Below are 23,589 nucleotides of genomic sequence, written 5' to 3' on the forward strand. Positions count from 1 at the left end.
ATTGCAGACTGCAGATTGAGTTAACAGTCAAATCCATCAATGAGATTGTTCTAACAGCAGGGTCTGTTACAACTGTGGTAAGCTTTTTTCCAACATCTTAAAAATTGCGACCATGAATAAGGACCTAGTTATTGTCTGACACACATAGGAAAAAGAACGCAATTTATTTGGATATACTGGAGAATGTCGCGATTTTAAAGATGTTGGAATAAAGCTTACCTGTGACGCTAGTCACTACTCACTGACAGACCATGAGGCAGAGAAGTCAGACGTTCCGGGCTCAGTACCAAGAAAGCATGTAGAAAACCATAGTCAAAGACAAAGGTATGAGTCAGGTCACGGTCCGGGGTCAAATTACTAGGAGATAGTGGATCAAAGCAAAAGGACAAGATGAAGGGGTAGTCGGAACACGGGCCAAAGGATCAGGCAGTGCAAGATCAGTCAGAACTCAGCATAACAGAATTAGGCAAACACTCACAAGGAAGCACAAACTATGTCTGGCAGAGATCAGATGCAGACAGCTCAGTTAAGGAGCTGGGCAATCTGCAGAACAGAGAACAACTGGAGAAAGCCCAGCACCTCCAAGTCACAGATTGGGCGGCCGAGCTATCAATCTAAGTACCAACAACTCAGAACGCCCATCACAAGATTGGACAACCGAGCTGTCAATCAAAAAACCGGCACCTCAGCATGATCCAGATTCCATAGGGCAGCAAAACAGTCACTCACTGAGCAGAGGATTTGTGACATTGCCATTTTATTTGGAAAATAGCTGGAGCTTCCATTTCCCTGAATCTTCAATGAGCCACTCCGAGCAGGAATGGCTTTCTCGGTGCCGAAAATTTTATAATAGCCTTCACTGGGGCGATATGGTTACCATTCTTTACCTCTGTTACTCTTATCTATCTGCTCTTGAATCATGTTCTAAGTTGATTTATGAGCAAATGAAAGTTCAACTTTGATGTGGTCATATATCATCTTAGAGAATCTTTCAGGAAAAAAGGATAAATAAGGTTTAAATATCCGGCTATCAGATGGTCTCGTAACAATCAAATCTCTCAGTGAACTTGTTCTGATGGCATGGCTTCAAAGTTTTACAGTTTTAAGGTTAAAGGATACAAGTCCATCAAGTTCAAACTATATTCAAGCCTAAAGTACTGTAACTCGTATCTCTATTCTCTTGATCCATCGTCTAAGGTGATTTGTGAATTAAACTTTGATGTGGGCATAAATCATCTTAGAGGTGAAAAATTTACAGACTGATCATTAAATAGGATTGTAACATTCAAATCCATGAGCTTGTTCAAAAGTCAGGGTCTGTTACCCTTAAATCTCTTCTCCCGAATCATCTTTCAAGCTGATTTTTGACCAACTGAAAGTTCAACTTTGATGTGGTTGTAAATACATAAAGAGGATCTCTCAGGTGAAGAAAGATAAGAGTTACAGACCCGGCCATCAAATCGGCTAACTCATTATACAGTCTGACAATGAATATTGTAAAACTAAGGGTTCAAAATGTTACATTCCAATTGCAAAAATGATTGTTAGTCAAAAATCCATACACTTTAAGCAGGAAAGGTGTTCATATCATTTAGTATTACATGTTTTCTGTTTTACAGCACTGAAAGATCAGGGCAATCAGGCATTTGCACAAGGGGACTATGAAAGTGCAATTCAACGTTACAGTGAAGGGCTTGAGAAGCTAAAAGACATGCAGGTCTTGTATACCAACCGAGCTCAGGTAAGTATCTAAAGATAAAACACTAAGAAATATATGGTTAATAACTAGAATCTTTTAAAATTCAAATCTTTAAATAACTAGAATCTTTTAAAATTCAAGTCTTAACAAATTTTCCAAGGAAATTCCATTCACCACTTATGGAAAGCACTCCAGCCTCTAACTGCACTGAAAAGATGTATAAAATACTCTGAGGTCTTCTAGGACCATATTTAACCCCTTTCAAGCTTAGTAATGTCAAAATGATCTCAAGATATATGGCTATGGGTAAATGGATGAACATGTTTTATGACTTTAAATAGCTTCTGTATTTCCTACTTCGGCTTTTATACTGGCTGTGATAATCTCTTTTAATTGGCTATGCTATACTATGTGGTGTGATAGCTGCAAGGCATTATGGGTAAGCTTTCTCCGGCTGACACAATCTTCTGTAATGCGTAAAGAGTGGCTGTTACTTTAGGTGATTTGCACCAAGAGAATCAAAAATTATTCAAATTCACTGAGTCCAGCAAATTCTTAAAAATTCTGCACAAATTCAATTCGCTCATCTCTTATAACATAATGGTCATGTGATACTTCATGTTATGAGTCTAAGACTCAGCTCAAGACATTGAAGACTAGGCGATCAGATTACTATCCTGGAGGCTACAATGCAAAAATCGAAAATTAATCTAAATGGAAATAAAAAGTTATAGTTATAAAATAAAATCTGTAATATTTTACTATATTAGATCTAGCAGTAGAAATTCCTGACTTGTGAGGCTGCTTGAGCTTGGAAGGATTAGAGATCCGTGCATCCTCTTGCCATTCTAAAGTGGTAGCCATTAAAAAACACCTTCCAACCCCTATCCTGACCCCCCAATTTTTTTAATAGCTACTGTGCAATTCTACGGGGGAAGGAGAACCTCATTGCCTGTGCTAGACACTCACTTATTAGCTCCTACAATGAGATTGTGCTGCTCATCTATACATTACAAGTCATAACGATATGTCAAACATTCTGATGGGTTGGGGTCCGGGACCTAAGACCCCCACCAATTCCAGAAATGCTCAGCTGACACTGAAGAATGACTCAATGTAAGAGGACAGACAGGACTCAGCTGAGCATGTCTGCTTCTTTATTTTAGTGATCGATGGAAGAGGTCTCGGCACCCAGACCCCCACCGATCAAATTATCTGACATGTTTCTATAATTTTTTAAAAAAATTAATGAAAGGTTAAGGGTGGATACATCTGTATATACTGCCAAAAAATCGGTTCCTAAATATGTTGTGAATTACCCACGACATAAATAGAGAATAAGAGTATAGTAACTCCCCTATATACATACTTAACATTTGTAACATATCTACAAATGATACCTGACCTGTTTCACGAGTTGCAGGGTGCAGCTTAATGATACTCAGCTCGTCTTCAACACTGTATATCGCACTTAGCCAATATGGTCTATGAAATCATGAATTACTTTACAGTAGATATCGGACCTTAGTGCAAAAATCTATGTAACATGTATCTCTCCGCTGTATTTCTCGTTACCCAGTCCATTCCTTTCAAAAGCAAGGCTGCAGCCCAGAGCAGAGGCTACGGTGCATTATCAGGCTTTTCATGTCTAGTCGGCATGTGTCATCAGAAAAGGATCTATTCCTAAATTGGGTTTTTCATGTAAAATGTATTTTATTTTTTTCACAAATTTTCGAGATTTTACTATTTACGGTAACTTTTAATATTGCTATCTATATTTAAATAAATAAAATAAAATATCTTGGCACTTTCACACTGGCCAATAGGCCTATTTTAAGACTCCTTAGTGTTATCTACTGTATATAGAGGAGTTATACGTCATTGTATAGGAGGTGGAGGTGAGCTGCGACATCACCTATTGTGAATGGTGGATCCTGTGTTATCTACTGTATATAGAGGTGTTGTCAGTCATTGTACAGGAGGAGAAGAAGGTGAGCTGTGATATCACCTATTGTGAATGGTGGATCCTGTTATCTACTGTATATAGAGGAGTTATCAGTCATTGTACAGCAGGAGGAGGAGGTGAGCTGTGACATCACCTATTGTGCATGGTGGATCCTGTGTTATCTACTGTATATAGAGGTGTTATCAGTCATTGTACAGGAGGAGGAGATGAGCTGCGACATCACCTATTGTGAATGGTGGATCCTGTGTTATCTACTGTATATGGAGGTGTTATCAGTCATTGTACAGCAGGAGGAGGAGGTGAGCTGTGACATCACCTATTGTGCATGGTGGATCCTGTGTTATCTACTGTATATAGAGGTGTTTTTAGTCATTGTATAGGAGGAGGAGGTGAGCTGTGACATCACCTATTGTGAATGGTGGATCCAGTGATATCTACTGTATATAGAAGTGTTATAAGTCATTGTACAGGAGGAGGTGAGCTGTGACACCACCTATTGTGAATGGTGGATCCTGTGATATCCAAGGTATATAGAGGTGTATCAGTCATTGTACAGGAGGAGGAAGTGAGCTGTGACATCACCTATTGACAATGGTGGATCCTGTGATATCCAAAGTATATAGAGGTGTTATCAGTCATTGTACAGGAGGAGGAGGAGATGAGCTGTGACATCACCTATTGGGAATGGTGGATCCTGTGATATCCCAAGTATATAGAGGTGTTATCAGTCATTGTACAGGAGGAGGAGGAGATGAGCTGTGACATCACCTATTGTGAATGGTGAATCCTGTGTTATCTACTGTATATAGAGGTGTTATCAGTCATTGTACAGGAAGAGGAGGAGATGAGCTGTGACATCACCTATTGGGAATGGTGGATCCTGTGATATCTACTGTATATAGAGTTATCAGTCATTGTACAGGAGGAGGAGGTGAGCTGTGACATCACCTATTGTGAATGGTGGATCCTGTGTTATCTATTGTATATAGAGGTGTTATCAGTCATTGTACAGGAGGAGGAGGAGGTGAGCTGTGACATCAACTATTGTGAATGGTGGATCCTGTGTTATCTACTGTATATAGAGCTGTTATCAGTCATTGTACAAGAGGAGGTGAGCTGTGACATCAACTATTGTGAATGGTGGATCCTGTGTTATCTACTGTATATAGAGATGTTACCAGTCATTGTACAGGAGTAGGAGGAGGTGAGCTGTGACATCAACTATTGAGAATGGTGGATCCTGTGTATCTACAGTATATAGAGATGTTATCTGTTATTGTACAGGAGGAGGAGGTGAGCTGTGACATCACCTATTGTGAATGGTGGATCCTGGGTTATCTACTGTATATAGAGGTGCTATCAGTCATTGTACAGGAAGAGGAGGTGAGCTATGACATCACCTGTTGTGAATGCTGGATCCTGTGTTATCTACTGTATATAGAGCTGTTATCAGTCATTGTACAAGAGGAGGAGGAGGTGGCCTGTGACATCATCTATTGTGAATGGTGGATCCTGTGTATCTACTGTATATAGAGATGTTATCTGTTTTTGTACAGGAGGAGGAGGAGGTGAGCTGTGACATCACTAATTGTGAATGGTGGATCCTGTGTTATTTACTGTATATAGAGGTGTTATCAGTCATTGTACAGGGGGAGGAGGTGAGCTGTGACATCTATTGTGAATGGTGAATACTGTGTTAACACATGTATATACATGTGTTATCAGTCATTGTACAGGAGGAGGAGGTGAGCTGTGACATCACCTATTGTGAATGGTGGATCCTGTATTATCTACTGTATATAGAGGTGTTATGTCATTGTACAGGGGAGGAGGTGCGCTGTGACATCACCTACTGTGAATGGTGGATCCTGTGTTATCTACTGCATATAGAGGTGTTATCAGTCATTGTACAGGAGGAGGTGAGATGTGACATCACCTATGGTCAATGGTAGATCCTGTGTTATCTACTGTATATAGAGGTGTTATCAGTCATTGTACAAGAGGGGGAGGTGAGCTGTGACATCACCTATTGTGAATGGTGGATCCTGTGTTATCTACTGTATATAGAGGTGTTATCAGTCATTGTAGAGGAGGAGGAGGTGAGCTGTGATATCACTTATTGTGAATGGTGGATCCTGTGTTATCTACTGTATATAGAGGTGTTATCATACGTATACATAGTGGATTTTCTTTTTCACATCTACATGTGGTATATTCGTTGCCTGCATATTCCTATACCAGCATTCTGGATGAGAATCCATGAAATCTCATCCACACAGGGAAGGCAAAGTCTGCAAAACAATTGTGCTGATCATTTGTAGTCTGCAGCATATGCCCTCAGATATCACCCGTTGCAATGTAGACACTGCCACATAGATTTTAGCCATGTGTTTTTTTAGCCACGTGGATTTCACTAAAGATTTTCCACTGTAGAAGATCCACAGTGCAAAGATCCCACAGGGACATACCCTTGGAGTTTTTCACGTGTGTTTGTAAACAAGTTTACATAATTGTCCCATATTATATATATAAAGGACCATGAAATTTAAACACATTTGTCTTTATAATCTTTGTTATACACTTTTTCTTTTGCCACAGGCTTATATAAAACTAGAAAAGTATGAAAACGCTATAAGTGATTGTGAGTGGGCATTAAAGGTAAGTTATTCCTGTGTACTTTACCTTTGTCTGACTCAGGGGATTATTTTTAAACTAAATGCTTTTATTTTAGCTAATAAGCATTTTTAATTGAAAATATTGAATTGTTCAGTTTCTACAGCCTCTATGTATCACTGTAAATAGCAGACTGAAGAATGAGATGAAGAAAAACATTGCAGGACTCTGATCATGCATTTGTCTAAATTGGATGGCGATAATAAAGGAATACAATTATGGATTACACCAAATCATGGAGCATGCCTAGAACTTTGATGAGGTCATAAATCATCTTAGATGATGGTTCGGCAGAAGAGAGATAAGACTTTCACGCGATGTCATTAGGTGAGCTCACTGATGGATTTAATGATGACTAGACTGTCTTTTATGGCTACTATGGTTACTGAGTCTCTTGTTAGACTTCTCAGTAATCATCTCATTATCATCTTGGAAGGTATCAACCATTCATAACTGGTGATTTCACAGCTCATCTCCTCCCCCTTCCTGTCTAAGGACCTCTGTACAAATCATAGAGCATGCCTACAACTTTGATGTGGTCATAAATCAGCCTAGATGATAGTTCAGCAGAAGAGAGAAAAAACGTATTACACACCATGCCAACAAATGACCTTGCTGATGGATTTAATGGTAACTAGGGTTCAGCAAAAAGATTTGCAGGACCCTGGTCTAGTGGCCTTGTTGGTAGTCCTTGGCCACCGGACCAGAACACTGCAAACCATCTACTACACTTGACATTTCCAGTGTGGTGCTAGTCACTTCTCACAGATAATCCATAAGGTTGCTTAGTCAAGAGGTCCTAGAGTCTAAAGTCAAGAGAGTACATCATAGACGGAGGGGTGAGGCTAAGGCATAGTCAGGTAACAGTTCGAGGTCAATATTCCAAGAAGGTAGTGGATCACGAAAAAAGGGCTAGGCAAATGGATGGTCAAAGGCAAAGCCAAGGTCGAGTAGCAAAGATCAGAATACCAGACAGGGAGCACAGGGCAAGCAGACACCTCATGAGCAAAAGTACATCTCATCTGGCCACCATGATGTCATACATTTGGCCTGGGGATGTCACAGGTAGGAGGAGCTTCTCAGTGGTCTGGTCCGATGACCAAGGACTACCAACATGGCCACTGGACCAGGGTCCTGGAAATCTTTTTGCTCAACGCTAGTTCTCATTAAGTCCATCAGTGAGCTGATTTGATGTAACAGGTTGTAAGTTCTATCTCTCTTCTGCCGAGCCATCTTCTGAGCTAATTTCTGACCTCATTAAAGTTCTATGATTTATGCAGAGGTCATTGGGCAGGGAGGTGGAAGAGGTGAGATGTGAATTCACCTGTTATGAATGGTTGACACCTCCCATGATGATGATGATGATGAGATGATTACTGATAAGTAGTGATGAGTGAGTATGTTTTGTTAACCCTTTCGCCGAGTATGCTCAGTCGAGCACCGAGTAGTTACAGCTGCTCGGTGATATGTTTGAATCACTCCCGTGTGCATGATTTGCGACTGTTTGACAGCTTTATTACATGTGAGGAATGTGTAAGAAATAGACATTCCTTATATGTACTAAAGCTGTCAAACAGTCGCAAATCATGCACACGGGAGTGATTCAAACATATCACCGAGCACTCTATAAATACTCGGTGCTCGCCCCAGCATACTCGGCGAAAGGGTTAACAAAACATACTCGCTCATCACTACTGAGAAGAACTTGAAGCTAGTGATGAGCGAGCACTAAAATGCTCGGGTACTCGTTGCTCGGGTCAAGCAAATTGGAATACTCGGATGCTCGACCCGAGCAACGAGCCCAATGTAAGTCTATGGGAAACTCGAGCATTTTTCAGGTGGCTCCCCCCGGCGGTCTGCAGAGGGCCTAAAAATTGCCCAAATCGATGGGAACAGTGCTCAAATGACATGGGAACAGCATGGGGAAGACCCCTGGAAGCATTTCTGACACCCAGATCACTGCTGTCAACAACGTTGTCAGAGTATTACGCCACTTTTATGGACTCACAATAAGACATACAAAAACGAAACCAAAATGGATTTTCCTGGGAAATATGTTAAGGAACATCCTTTCCAGGGTAATACTCCTCCACACCTTGGGCTATGTTCACACGTTGCGTTTTTGATGCGCTTTTGCACTTTTGCATTGCTTTCAACCAAGACAAATGCATTCACCAGGAAATGTAATTTTAACATTTTACAATCTTATCTGGCCATGTGGTGTGTGACACATCATCAGATACATGCATACAGTGCTGAAAAGACATGAGAACAGCATGGGGAAGACCTCTGAAAGCATCTCTGACTCCCAGGTCACTGCCTAAAAGTGTGCCCATCATAAATGATCCTTGGAGCAAGATGCCTCCCGCCATGCACCTGTCATTGCAGACTTGCAACAATCACCATCCACGTCCTTGTCCCACTGCAGCATTCAGTTGTCCCTACCCCATTCCTTGGAATGCAAGCGCAAGTATGCAGGCAGCCATACACAGGCTGCAATACTATACTGCCAAATTTTTGACAGCTGCTTGCACTTGAAATGTGGCCTATTAATCTCGTGGAGGCGGAAGCTTTTCACAACCTCATGCCGGCGGCGGCCGGGTGTCCATACTCGGTCCCCAGCCGCCACTATATTTCCCGGTATAGCCTCCGCCTTCCACAAGCACGGGTCCCACAACATTACCCGTGCCCTCCCCAGTGCACTTACTGGGAAGGACTGCCTAACCACAAACACATGACAGGTGAATGTGGCCAGGGACGGTACAGAGCCAGTTCACAACTTTTTTTTGCTGACAGTTGTATTTAGCTCGGTGAAAGGACTGGCATAGAGGGAAACCATATCTACCCTGCATGCAGTTTTAGAAATAACATGCATTAGCATGGCCGATCCACATTAAAAAAGCAGCCATAGAGTGTCCGGGAACCTTCCCACACACTTTTCTTAGGCAGGACTGCTTCTCGGCAGGGTTGGACGGTCCCACCAGAGAATCCTCTGGTGTGCCTTGGCTTCTTCCTCAGGAAAGTTCATGATAGTGCAGCTGCTATGGGGCTCTAGAGCGGGGGAGAAAAGTTAGCCCTCAGAACCAAATCCTCTGGTGGGCACAATGTTTTTCAATCTGAAACAGCTTCTCAGTGGGAGTTGTATTTCACCACAGCCATATTCTTTAGCTCGGTGAAAGAACTGGCATAGTGGGAAACCGTATCTACCCTGGCTGTCATTTCTCCGTCACCAGGTTCCGCCCATTGTCACACACGACGATGCCTGGCTGTATGTTCAACGGTGAGAGCCACAGATCAGGCTGCTGTGTTACAGCTTTCAACAACTCTGCAGCGCTGGGCGGTTTGTCAATTAAGCATTAAGCATGTTTTCTTCAGCACAGCCTGTTGCCGCTTGGCCAAGGCAGTGCTGCAGTGCTGTCAGCTTGTGACTGATGTGGTCATTTCGGAGATGGAGGAGGAGGTGCATGAGCTGAATAATGTGACTACATTGTTGATAAATTGGTGACGCTGTATTTTATACTAAAGAAAGATCCTATTGTTTTGGGTTTTTTTAAGTTTTTTTTTAAGACAAATGCATTCACCTGGAAATGTCATTTTAACATTTTACAACCTTAGCTGGCAATGTGGTGTGTGACACGTCATCAGACACTTACTGTTTTATTTATGATGGAGGGACTCTGAAAGTCATAAAGCCTATTTTTATAGGGACATCAGACGGCCCTTACTATTCTTAAAAGGCCAGCAGTCGGCCCTAGCTATTGTTAAAGAGCCATCAGCCGGCTGTGCTTTGTTGTTCCCATTATTAACAAGTGGGTCTCCTATACTGTTATTGCGTATCCAGTGACTGCAAAGGCTGCCAAAAATTTGGACGCAACCCAATACCCCTTGGAAGAGATGTGGAGGAGGGCTCATAAAAAAATGTTCCCATTAGAAAGGAGCGGGCTTCCTATACTTGTAATGCCCATGCACTAAGTGTATAGGCTGACAAACATTTACCCTTGGGGGGTATACATGAACATACTGTATCAAATTTTTTTTTTAAGGGCATCATAAACACACTTTAAAAAAAATAGGTGGGTGTTGCATCACGGACCACGGTCACCCTGGTGATATGGTGGTGGAGGATGAGGAGAAGGAGGAGGACAAGAGCAAATTGCCAAAATCAGGAAGCATATACCCATGTGTGGGTGTGAAAAGGTGCATGGGAATTCACCTCTCAAGAAAAGACACTGGATTGGAGTTTATGTTACGCTGCTATCATTCGGTTGTGTTGAGAAGTCTGGCCCAATCCAGACTTTGTTCATTTTTATAAGAGTCAGTGTGACGCTCACAGCCCACCCTGGGAGATGGGGGTACTCGGAGCCGGGTCAGATGTTGCTGCGTTCAGTCCTCTGAGGCGGGATGTAGTGGCAGCAGCAGGTGGTACTACTCCCCACAGGCGGAGCAGGGCTTCAGGGCAGAGGGAACAGGAGGATGGGAGTTGTAGTGGGAGATGTGGTGCGGTGTAGTGTAGTGCCGCGTTGCAATAAGGAACCGGAGGCCATAGGGGTAGTCTTCCAAGCTTTACTCACGGTAGAATGCACAGCTGCAAGGCTTCTCCCTGCTCCTCACGGCGCGCTGTGGCCACCAGGAAGGGGTTCAGCACATTCCGGGTAGTTCGAGTGCATGAATCAGGACCCCCTGCACCAGAATGTTCCTAGACTTTCCCACCAGGTCCTCTCCTGCCCATATGTGGTACGTGTACTAAGGCCGGGTCTCCCTCTGGACTATGCACAGAACAAGGGTACGGGTGGCGACTCCGCTCCGTCCGTTACCCGGTGGGATCCTCCAAGCCTCCGGGCTTGTCCGACTAAGACTTGAAGTAACAGAGTCAGATATCGGGGCCCGTACCCCTTTTTCAGCAGGAATCCCTCTGACTAGGCCAGAATAGTGAGGACTGGTGGCGTATACCGCTCCGTCTGCATCCCCCTGGGATCCGTTTGCCTGTGGAGCTTGTCTCCTCTGCTCCCCTCCAGGCCTTCTTGGGTAGGGACCTTGACCGGGTAGAGACAACCGTTAACTGTAGCCCACTCCTCGCCTCAAGGACAGAGCACGAGGACCGTGTATCCTCAATCAACTGCAGGTTCACACAGAAAGCCACGTTCAGTGATGAAGATCACAATCAAAGACCATAAGCACAAGATGGCCGTTTATTAAATATGAAATTTTGTGGTGTAACCTAAAGTGCGTCCTCCACCCTCACCCACTACATGGTTCCCCCTAACTTCTGGTTCCCCCCATCTCCTCTTATCCCGGCTGGGGCAACACTATGGTGCCTTAAAGCCCCCCCTCAGGTGGGAGAGGTGTAGTGTTGGATGGATGTGGTGGGGTCCCAATAGATGCTTCTTCCTTACCTCGGAGAGGAGATACCACAACTCGGTCTGAGGTGCAGTACCCCTGTGGCGACTGAACCTTCAGGGGCGCCACATTCCCCCCTGGTGAAACACAGCACGTCCGCGGGCTGGAATAGAGCAAAACATGGTACACACTTTTTAAAATTTTGCATAACAATATAACAATCTTTCCATTATGGGAGGCACTTTTTCTTAAACGTTGCAAACTTTAAATAGTACAAAAGTATAAAAACATCACAGAGACATTATGCATATAGACAGACTGTTAGAAAATACAGTAGAAAAAGAGCCAGTTCAGCAGCTTGAGGGACCTGTCCCAAACCCTCAACGTGGGCCCTGGGGTGGCTTCAGGGCATGGAGATCCTGGGTTGGACCTCCAGGAGAGCCACTCCAGACAGGTTTTGCTTCTGAGGTCTGAGGTAGAAGTAGTAAAGCGGTTTTGTATAAAACCAATAAGGAGCACCTAAAAAGATGCAAACTATATACAAGTGGTAGAAGAGTCTGCCTACTGCCAGTCTGCAGGGACAAATGTCTCTCTAAGCAGGGAGGAAAAATCAACATAATAACGTGCAACAGGTAACTAAACAACAGGGATGTGCAACCTCCGGGGCTGCTTAGTCCAGATATCCCCACTTGTGAAAAGGCTCGTTTCTCCCTACGGAGCCCGACCGGTCCCCTACTGGCAGGCGCGTGGGGGCGTCACCGCTGAACACCCAGTGGACGTCCAGGGCATACCAGCCACGCACTCCATGATGGCGAGTGTACAATACCAAATCGACCGGGTAGAGGTTCCGACCAGGGTGTCCCTCCTTCAGTTGCGGTTCGACGTCCCGCCGGCTGACAAAGATGTCCTGCCCAAATTGGGGACTCCGTATGAAGCCCCATCCCGCCTCCTGGTGGAAGCGGACTATCAGCCCTTCCTCCAGAGGGCTTGGACATGCGGCCTCTGCCTGGCGGGCCTTGGACTTTGCAGCTTTGGGGCGTACCTCCAGGCGCTAGCAGCAGATCCTCCTCTCCCGCCGCTCCCTGTCGTATTGGAGGAGCTGCTTTCTACAGAACTCCTTCCTCCGCGCATCAGCCCAGGTCTCCTGGGGGAAGCCCATCAGGCCCCCCCCCTGGTAGTCCCAAGCCATCTCGTCCGCTGCCGGGCAGGCAACAGGGGCGCAGGCAGCGGCAACATCAGAGGTTGCTGCAGGTCCTCTGTAAGCACGGACCAGTCCGGGTTGGGGCAGGTGGATTCCCCGTGAAACTCAGAACTCCCCGGGACAGGAGTCGGGAGGCACAGCAGGTCTCCGGTGACAGCGGTGGCTTGGGCCTCAGCGTCCAGAGCCGATAGCTGCTTCCATATGATGGCGGCCGGGGACGGGGGTGCTGGCAGGACACCAACGAGGGATACGGTGCGTTCCGCGCGTGGGCTGGGGACTTCCATCTTACCCGCTCCTGGGTCACGCACGGCCTCCTGGGTCTCCTCCGCCTGGGCTGCGGCCTCTATGGACCGACATGAGGAGCTTTGGCGGTGGGCCTGGATCCTCTGCAGCACCGACTCCCTCCACTCCGCGGCAACCAGTCTCTGGGCCTCCTCGACCCTCCGGGTCAAGTCCGGGGTTTCTCCCCGGAGGAACTCCACCTCCTCCTGGGTTAGACATATCCCCTTCACTCTTAGGAAGGTGGCAGCTCGTGGACCAGCTCCGGAGGACTCGGCGGAACTCTCCTCGGCGGCGTCCATCGCTGCTACAGGGTGCGGAGTGTATAGGATTGATGCGGCCACACCTTGTTGTTGCTTTCGTCTCCTCCTCTTTTCGGGGTGGCTCCAGGGCGGCTGGCTGACGGGCATTCCCAGGGACAACCCATCCGCTTTGACGGACATCACCTTGCGGACTGTCTCTACTAAAGGGGGCGGTCTGCACTTTTGGCGCCATGGGGAAGCCTGGCCCACGATGGGAGGTGCTGAGTCGCTGTCCTTTTTACACATAATGGCGTCCGTTCTTCTTGGGCGGGCGCCATATGGAATGGGAAACGACAGTCTTTTGGTAAAGGCACACAGTACCCAGTAGCAATGGGGTTATTCTCTTCCATTGCTGCGGGCACGCAATCCTGCCGACTACGCCAAGTTGTGACGCTCACAGCCCACCCTGGGAGATGGGGGTACTCGGAGCCGGGTCAGATGTTGGGGGCTGCAGTCGTGGCCTGGACCCGTTCCATGCCCAGGGCCGTCACATAAAAGATTTAATGGGCTATCAGGGTTTGGTGTTAATCGAGTGGATTAAATGACTACGCCACCTGTGGTTTCTGGTGATCCTCCACCAGCGCTGCGTTCAGTCCTCTGAGGCGGGATGTAGTGGCAGCAGCAGATGGTACTACTCCTCACAGGCGGAGCAGGGCCTCAGGGCAGAGGGAACAGGAGGATGGGAGTTGTAGTGGGAGATGTGGTGCGGTGTAGTGCGGTGCCACGTTGCATTAAGGAACCGGAGGCTATAGGGGTAGTCTTCCAAGCTTTACTCATGGTAGAATGCACAGCTGCAAGGCTTCTCCCTGCTCCTCACGGCGTGCTGCGGCCACCAGGAAGGGGTTCAGCACATTCCGGGTAGTTCGAGTGCATGAATCAGGACCCCCCTGCACCAGAGTGTTCCTAGACTTTCCCACTAGGTCCTCTCCTGTCCGTATGTGGTACGTGTACTAAGGCCGGGTCTCCCTCTGGACTATGCACAGAACAAGGGTACGGGTGGTGACTCCTCTCCATCCGTTACCCGGTGGGATCCTCCAAGCCTCCGGGCTTCTCCGACTAAGACTTGAAATAACAGAGTCAGATATCGGGGGCCGGTACCCCTTTTGCAGCAGGAATCCCTCTGACTAGGCCAGAATAGTGAGGACAGGTGGCGTATACCGCTCCGTCTGCATCCCCCTGGGATCCGTTTGCCTGTGGAGCTTGTCTCCTCTGCTCCCCTCCAAGCCTTCTTGGGTAGGGACCTTGACCGGGTAGAGACAACGTTAACTGTAGTCCGCTCCTTTCCTCAAGGACAGAGCACGAGGACCGTGTATCTTCAATCAGCTGCAGGTTCACACAGAAAGCCACGTTTAGTGATGAAGATCACAATCAAAGACCATAAGCCCAAGATGGGCGTTTATTAAATATGAAATTTTGTGGTGTAACCTAAAGTTCGTCCTCCACCCTCACCCACTACATGGTTCCCCCCATCTCCTCTTATCCCGGCTGGGGCAGCACTATGGTGCCTTAAAGCCCCCCTCAGGTGGGAGAGGTGTAGTGTTGGATGGATGTGGTGGGGTCCTAATAGATGCTCCTTCCTTACCTCGGAGAGGAGATGCCACACCTCGGTCTGAGGTGCAATACCCCTGTGGCGACTGAACCCTCAGGGGCGCCACATCAGCCTGTCAGCATTTTCAGTTGACAGGCGGATGCGCTTATCAGTTATAATTCCAGCAGCGGCACTAAAAACCTGCTCTGATAAAACGCTGGCGGCAGGGCAGGCCAGGACCTCCAAGGCATAGAGAGCAAGTTCATTCCACGTATCCAGCTTGGATACCCAATAATTATAAGGCACAGCGGAATCACGGAGGACGTTGGAATGGTCGGCAAGGTATTCCCTCAGCATCTTCCCAAACTTTGCACACCTTGTGAGAGTACCCCACGCCTCAGGGCTTGTCCGATGCGAGGGTCAGAGAAAACTCTCCCAGAACTTTGACAGTGTTCCCCTGCCTCTGCTGGATTGAAGTTGTATTTCTCTCGCCTGTACTGCTTGGTTGTCCAACGAAGTGTGCCCTCTGCCGCCAGCGTTTTCAGATGGGAATTTTTTTAATAGTTCCGCAACAAGGGCCTTCTGGTACAGCTCCATTTTTGTAGACCTGTCCACCTCAGGAATAAGAGATATAAAGTTCTCCTTGCAGCGTGGGTCTAGAAGTGTCACCAACCAGTAATGGCTGTCACCCAAAATTTTGAGAATGCGAGGGTCATGGGAAAGGCAGCGTAACATAATCTCAGCCATGCGTGCCAGACTGCTAACAGGCAAGACTTCCGTGTTCTCACCAAAAGGATGACTGACCATGCTCTCCTCCTCCTCCTCTTCCTCCTCCTCCTCTCTGTCCTCTGGCCATCAACGCTGAACAGACGGTATTACAGCTGTGCAGGTAGTACCGTCTATAGTGCATGAAACTAGCTCCTGTCCTTCCTCCTCCTCCTCCTCTTCCTCATTGTCACCCAATCCATGTTGGGATGAGATGAGGCTTGGCTGTGTGTGATCACCCTGTATGGTTCCTTGCTCCATCTCATCGTGCTCCGCCTGCAATGCATCCTCTTGATTGTGAGCAGAGAGCATTTCAGAAGACAGAGAAGCGGGATGGTGATGCTATTTATGGCGTCATCGCCGCTCACCATCTTGGTGGAGTCCTCAAAGTTTTGGAGGATGGTACATATGTCAGACATCCATGTCCACTCCTGAGGTCTTATGTGTGGAGTCTGAACTGAATACCAACGGCCTAGTTGATGCTGGTACTCAGCAACTGCCCTCTTCTGCTCACAAATCCTTCCCAACATCTGCAGTGTAGAGTTCCAACGTGTGGGGACATCACACACTAGTCTGTGAGCCGGAAGCTGCAAACGCTGCTGAAACACTGCAAGGGCGGTGGATGCTGTAGCTGACTTTATAAAATGGGCACACAGGCGGCGTACTTTAACAAGCAGATCCGGCAGCTCCGGGTAGGATTTGATAAACCGCTGAACCACGAGGTTAAGCACATGGGCCAGGCATGGTACGTGTGTGAGCTCGCCTCGCCTCAGAGCCGCCACCAGGTTCCGGCCATTGTCACATACGACCATGCCTGGCTGTAGATTCAGCGGTGTGAGCCACAGATCTGCCTGCTCTTTCAGAGCTGTCCACAACTCTTCAGCATTGTGCGGTTTTTCACCTAAGCATATTAGCTTCAGCACAGCCTGTTGCCACTTGGCTGAGGCAGTGCTGCAGTGCTTCCAGCTTGTGACTGATGTGGTCATTTCGGAGATGGAGGCTGAAGAGGAGGAGGAGGCTGAGGAGGATGAGGTGCAGGAGGTGTAGACTATGGGGGCAACCCTGATTGACCTAGGGCCCGCAATCCTTTGCGTCGGGAGGACGTGTTCCGTCCCAAGGTCCGACTGGGTCCCGGCTTCCACTATGTTTACAGCAAACTGCTGTGAGCTGCTTCACTGACACACTGAAATTTTTTTTTAATGGAGGCCAGAAATGGCAGTATTTTGTGCAAACGTATATGTAATCCGTGTGATGGAGAAAACACAGTTTTAAATACCTGGCCTGTAGGTAACTGTTTTGAACAGGAAACCAGTGTCAAAAACTTTGCTGACACACTGAAAAAAAAATTTAATGCAGGCCAGAAATTTCAGTATTTTCTGACAACGTATATGTAATCCGTGTGATGGAGAAAACACAGTTTTAAATAGCTGGATTTTTAGCGCTGTAATATGGAAAGGACCTGGCTGTATTCTGCAGTGCCAACAAGCAAATGGCGCAGAAAAAACGTGTTCTCTGGATTGCTTTATGAGCAAATAATGAGGATTAAGATGCAAAAAAAATTATTCCTGGCCCCTGAGACCTGGGCCTATTTCTAGAAATATAACAGCAGCAGAAGGCAGAATTGGAATGGAGCCTCTTGTCCTATGTGCACTGCTGTCTGTTATACACCCTGCCTGCCTGATATCTCTGCAGATGGATTAGTCCTCAAAAGGACTGTTTGTTAAGATGGATATGTGTAATGTATGGTTTTTTTCCCTACACTACCTAATACACAACCAAATCTCTCCCTAGCTCAGCAGCACCTCTCCCTACACTGTCTGATTCCGGAGTGACTGTGACGAGCATGGCGGCGCCAGATCTGATATAGACCTGATGACACTGTGCGGCCAGCCAATCACTGTAATGCCCACAACCAACATGGCTACGGCATTACAGTGCATGGCAGGCAATCCCTGCGTGTTCATTGGCTCTCTAAAGAGCGCCAAACATGCAGGGAGGGGACCCGAGTTCCCGCCCGAGCAACCCGAGCTTGTCGAGCACCATGATGCTAGGGCGAGTATCGAGTAGTGGCGAGCGCATTCGCTTATCACTACTTGAAGCCTGCTGAACGTTTTGCACATAGCAGCCAGAACTTGTTGCCCCCTAGGACATGTTATAATTTGCTAATCATTTGACAGATATCAATGGGCTCAATCCACTGATGAGACACTTGTAGGTTTTACTGTTTACTACAGGATATGAGCAGGTGAAGATGTGTCTTTTATCAGCTTTAAATAATACGTGACTGGAGGATGAATATATTTATGTGGGGGAGGAAATGACGCAGACAACAAGAGACATTAGATCAGCAACCTGCAATTACGTATGTAAAGAATTCATTCTCTCTTTATATGACACTACAGCTGTCATGGCCTTAATATGTTGTCTTCATTGCTCAATCATCTGCTCTGCGTACAATGGGCTTTCTTAAAACCTGTTTATGGTGGAATTCATAATTGCATTCCTGTGTTCTCGCTGTCCAATTTAGCCAAATGCATGACGGTTTAATATATGTTTCTTTCATTATTGATGATATTTTAATTTAGTTGGGGCAATTTTTGTGGCTTTCGTATTTAAAACTCAACAATGCAACATGTTAGTCATTTGATTCTTTATAACTTGTTTGTAAAAATAAGGCGACAAGGAAGTTCTGGATCATCGTGTTGTGTTGCTGTATGTTATCTCCAAAGCTTATACAATCATCTTATGTAAGGGTTGTAGTGTGAAAAGAAATGTAACCCAATGGTGTTATAACGTTGCTATATTTTAGTAATATCTGTTGATTTGACCATATTTGAAAAATGGGGATATGGTCAGAGGAGTAGATAGGACTCATGAGTCCCAATGCAAAAATAAAGTCCGGGGCTTCTACCTTTCCATTCAGGCTCCCCATACACATTAGACAAAAGTCAGCCAAACCCACCATAATTGTTCATCTAACAGCTATCTAACGTGTATGGGTGGCTTTAAACTACAGAGGTGGAGGTATTATGGTCATGCATTTTGTGTTTCGGATAGTTAGGGATAATGATAATAACTCTTGTGGTTTAAACCATCTCTAATGGTCCTGGTTACATAAATATTTAATGCCACTTTTGGTCTAACCTATTGAAAGGTTTGACAACATCCCAAGACTGATCAATGTCAAAATCTCTGGTTTCCTAGGATAGTAATGTGGGCATCAATCGTAATTTAGGGTAGTCAGGGTGATGTTGAACATCCATAATGTTTAATAACATGGATATGTGAGCATTCATGGTGGTTTAGAAGAAGATAATGTGAGGATCCATGGTGGTTTAGAAAAGGGTAATGTGAGCATCTATGGTGGTTTAGAAGAAGATAATGTGAGAATCCATGGTGGTTTAGAAGAAGATAATGTGAGGATCCAGGGTAGTTTAGAAAAGGGTAATGTGAGTGACTCGCCCCCTGGGCCGTGGGGCACCCGTAACCGGGCTTCTATGCGATGCTGGGGGTAGTAGTGGCAACCCGATCCCGTGGCTCAGGGTGGTCAGACTAAATGGCGGCAGTCTGTTTATCAGTGTTTTGGAATGTCCGACTACGCCACCCGTGGATTGCGGTCAGGGATGACCGCCGCTGCAAGGCACACCGCTGAGGCTGGTGTTGGTGTGCAGCACAGGGATAGGATAACTCCCCACGGGAAGAATGTAGCCTCAGGGCAATGTAGGTGGATGCTTGGGGTGATGGTGCAGGCGCAGCATAAATCACACAGAGTCCAATGGTGCAGTTCAGGCCTTTTACTCACAGTTGATATCCAAGTCACCTCTGTCAGCAATGACTGCCCCAGCCGTGCTGCATCCACCAGGTGAGGGGCTCGGCCAACCCCCAGGCAACTCAGGAGTGTGGCACAGGACCCCCTTCTATCCTTTCTCTGGCCTCTCGTGCCCCACCAGTGACCACGCTTCTGTCCGGCTGCCTCGGGCCTTCTCTGGTAAAACTTGGCGCCAGTTTCCCTGACCCTATGTGGTGCCTTCCTAGCGGGTGTAGCAAGGGGTCGCACCAATAAATGATCACGACCTCCGGTTCTTGGCTGAGGGATGATTTACCTCCACCAACTTGGGAATTCGGTACCCTTCCACGACCTGACCCTTCACCCGATATAACGTGGGCTCGCAACGGTTGCTGTCCGTTCTGCTCTCTTAGGGTCCCTTCTGCCTTCCTGTTTCTGGAGCCTTTCTACTCCTCTGTCTCTCCTCTTTCCTTCCTTATCCTTCTCCTCTTCTCCTCTCTGGCCCCGGCCTTCTCTCCAGGCCTGCCTCGTGGAGCTGAGCTCAGGCTGAGCCACAGCTCCCTGTCAGCTCTTTCTGGCTGAACTACTTCTGAGAACTGAACTCTCCCACTCTCCTCTGACTTAAGATGGCTCCCACCTTTTATCTACCTCTCTGTGTCTGAGCTCAGGTGACCTGCACCCAATGAGCTCCTTCCTATGCTCCAGAAACCGTCTCCTACTGCTCCTACATCACTGGGTTCACTCCCCCCTCCCCACTCCAGCCAGGGACATGGTCAGTTGTGCCTGCATAAATGGGAGCACCGTCGAGCTGTCCCCCGGAAATGGGGTGAGTGTGTGTATGCAGCTAACTGAGCCCTGGTCCACACTCCATCCTTACCTGGGAGTGGAATATCACACCTCTAGCAGAGGTGCAATACCCCTGTGGCAACTGAACCCTCGAGGCGCCATATGAGCATCCAGGGTGGTTTAGAAGAAGATAATGTGAGCATCCATGGTGGTTTAGAAGAAGATAATGTGAGCATCCATGGTGGTTTAGAAGAAGATAATGTGAGGATCCATGTTGGTTTAGAAGAGGGTAATATAAGCATCCATAGTGTTCTACAAGAAAGTAATGTAATGTGGCCTTGGGTTGTGAAGAGGGTAACATAAGCATCCATGGTGGTTTAGAAAAGCTTAATGTGAGCATCCGTGGAGGTCTACAAAAGGTAATGTGGATTTGGGTAGCGAAGAGGGTAATGTGAGCATCCCTAGTCTTCTAGGAAAGGAAATACATAGAGCCTAATGGATTATAGTCACCTCTCCAGATAACAGTTCAGTGAATAAATAGAGAAGATTATGATCTCTTGCCGCATGAGAAAGATATGCACATTTGCTCCCTCCATTAAAGGAGAGCAATCTAGCTAGTGTCACTTAGCACAGGTAGCTACCCTGCATTTTATTGTCCGAACTGTCCGTAGATGGGTGTTTGGCTTGGCTCATACCCATAGGCATGTTTCCAGGCTATGAAAGGGTCAGATATTGACTTACTTGTCAGATACCTGCACTAGCTAAGATTAGTGAGAACAATTTCTTTACTACCAAGAGAAAGTTAATTTGTATGGTTTTCTCATGGAGCAAAACTTCATGCTCAGCTGGAATCCTTTAAGAGAGACAATCCCACCAGAAAGAAGCATCAACAGAATCGCATATACCAGTCAAACTTTGCTGTTCAGTAATAATGCACCTCCCCCCATGTACCAAAGGAGTCTGAAACGGTTAGTTATAGATGAGTATTTGGCAAGGATCGGTCATTGACTTTCAAAGGAGCTGTTCCCTTGAAGTGGATAGTTAAAGAAGGTTAAAACTACAAGATATGTTATAAACGTAGCGTTGAAACAGATCCAACCAATAGGAAACGCAACTATCACAATAACTGGACCTCGGCGCTTGCTGCTTTTAATGGATAAGTCTTCAGAATTTTCATGCAAATCAGTGGGAATTCCGAAAACTTCTCCACTGACAGTGACGTGCACCAGGGCCCTGTTCTCGAGATACATGTGGGCCCAATTCATGGGAACTGCATCAATTAACCATTTGTGGCATTTTCTGTTGATATACCATAAATGTGCGAGATGGGGCACATATAAACATATAACATATAAACTTGAGAATTTAACAATGTCAACATAGTTGTCCGGAATTATGGTAGCCAACGACTTACTTCTCAAGGAAAAATTTAGATTCTGATTTGAGTTAAATAATATCCAGACTTCAGAGGTTTGAAGCCAACAATCAATATCATAAAAATATATTAAAATGACTGAATGAACTGCTGGGATCCAACAATTAAATTATTATAATACCTTTAGAAATTGAAGCATAAAATTTCTGTTCACTGAGAAATTCTTATTCCAAATTCTGTGCGCGCCTTGGGTGGCAACAGAAAGTCATTTAAGCACTTTGAAATGAAATCTCAGTTCACGCCACAGTCAACGGAAATGTAAAAAAGTCATTTATAAAGCTGCTCTAATAAATGTAAACTTTTTCCTAACTCCCGAAACGTCGGCGGCTCAGATAAACCTTATGTAATTTTAATTGAAGTAATTAAAATTTCAGAGTAGTCCATAGTACAGCGACCGTGAAAACCATCCACGCCAGTTCTTTCCATTTATATGGAATTAATGTTTGAGAAACGAAGATAGAAAAAGCTTCTTAAAGGACGATACATAAAGCGTTTGCAAGAAAACGTCTACATCCAGGTGTTAATTCATGAAAATATCCATTACACCAGAAAATCATTATCTTAAATGGTCAAATGTTGAATACTCTGTAATTTCAACAAACTTTGCATAAATCAATAGTACAAGTAAGTATAAGAATCTATGTAATATATCTTAGCAGAGAACTATAATCCATTCCCCACTGAGCCACTTCTCCACTCCTTGGCCTTCCAAACTCATCATTCACTCTAAAAAAAAAAACCCCTTACTTAAGACAGACTGCCAGCTCACTGAGGAATCAGATTACAGCTGCCTATTAACTTTTATAGAGAGGGAAGAAATAGGGAAGAGCCGAGAGAGAGACTGGAAAGAAGACATTCAGAGATGGTGGTGCTACTGCAACTTTATAGGAAGTGTTTTATCTCACTACAGTGCTGGATGCACAGCAACACTTCTCAGTATAATATCTTTTATTCTGCATAGAGACAGGAGAATAGGAATCTTCTATGTTTCTGTACTTTATATGGAAGACTTTATAACAGCTAGTCTTAAACTAATATCTCAGAGACAACTGAAAATTAGAGAGAGAGAGAGACAAAGCTACAAGGGATAGAATGGCCAAACAATAGCCTTATTCCTCAGGTATAAACACATGACAGCTTATTTTGTCTCTGCATTTTCGGAGAAGTTTGCACATCCGTAGTATGCCGCATACAATATTTATAAGTATTCCCACTTGTATAGTTAAATTCTCCACAAAATTGGTTTACAGTACTCCCGAGGTATAAAAAACCACAGTTGCAGCAATTCACCATATTTATTTTTACTCCCACGGCTGTAGTAAAACCCATTAGTAATGCATTGAAGCTTACACAAGTGCCACAAATTATACATGGACAGTAAAGAATCTACAATGATGACTCTTTTACTTGTCGTTTTGGAAGCTTACTCTTCTCATTACCAGGAACAAAATGGAAAAAAAAAGTTAATTATGTATGATATAAATGACTGTAGGTATGGTGGGGTGGAGCTGAGATATTGCATCGATTCAGTCTGGTATAACCTCAGCTCAGCTGTAGAAATAAAATTATCGGTATTAGCGTCAGACCATGGTTTCTCGGTCCACAAGAGGAAACAATTACAATTTTGATTTCTTCAAAGTCAGACACAGGACGTCTTCAATAAAGTCTAATGGGCTACTTATAAATCAACTAGCGATGAGCGAATTTGCCGAAAGTTGAATCCAACCAGGAAATTCACTTCTTGTCGAATGTAGTTGATGAGACTCAAATGTAGTCTCTCCAAATACCAGAGCATAATAACTTAGATAAAAAACAGTAAAATAAAAATTAC

The 23,589-nt window shown here is 45.5% G+C and overlaps 1 protein-coding gene across 3 annotated transcripts in view; it reads left to right on the plus strand.

The window, feature by feature from the left end:
- The window catches only part of TTC12 (tetratricopeptide repeat domain 12), a 195,327-nt gene that overhangs the window by 29,542 nt on the left and 142,196 nt on the right, over window positions 1–23,589 (plus strand). For all 3 annotated transcript variants that reach the window (XM_073656991.1, XM_073656990.1, XM_073656992.1), the window contains 2 exons: window positions 1,620–1,741; window positions 6,264–6,323. In XM_073656991.1, the coding sequence (XP_073513092.1) occupies window positions 1,620–1,741; window positions 6,264–6,323 (182 nt within the window). The remainder of the gene's footprint in view (window positions 1–1,619; window positions 1,742–6,263; window positions 6,324–23,589) is intronic.

The sequence above is a fragment of the Phyllobates terribilis genome, unplaced genomic scaffold (assembly GCF_046119375.1).
Source record: "Phyllobates terribilis strain yellow unplaced genomic scaffold, ASM4611937v1 Scaffold_12__6_contigs__length_324123572, whole genome shotgun sequence".
NCBI classification, from domain to species: Eukaryota; Metazoa; Chordata; class Amphibia; order Anura; family Dendrobatidae; genus Phyllobates; species Phyllobates terribilis.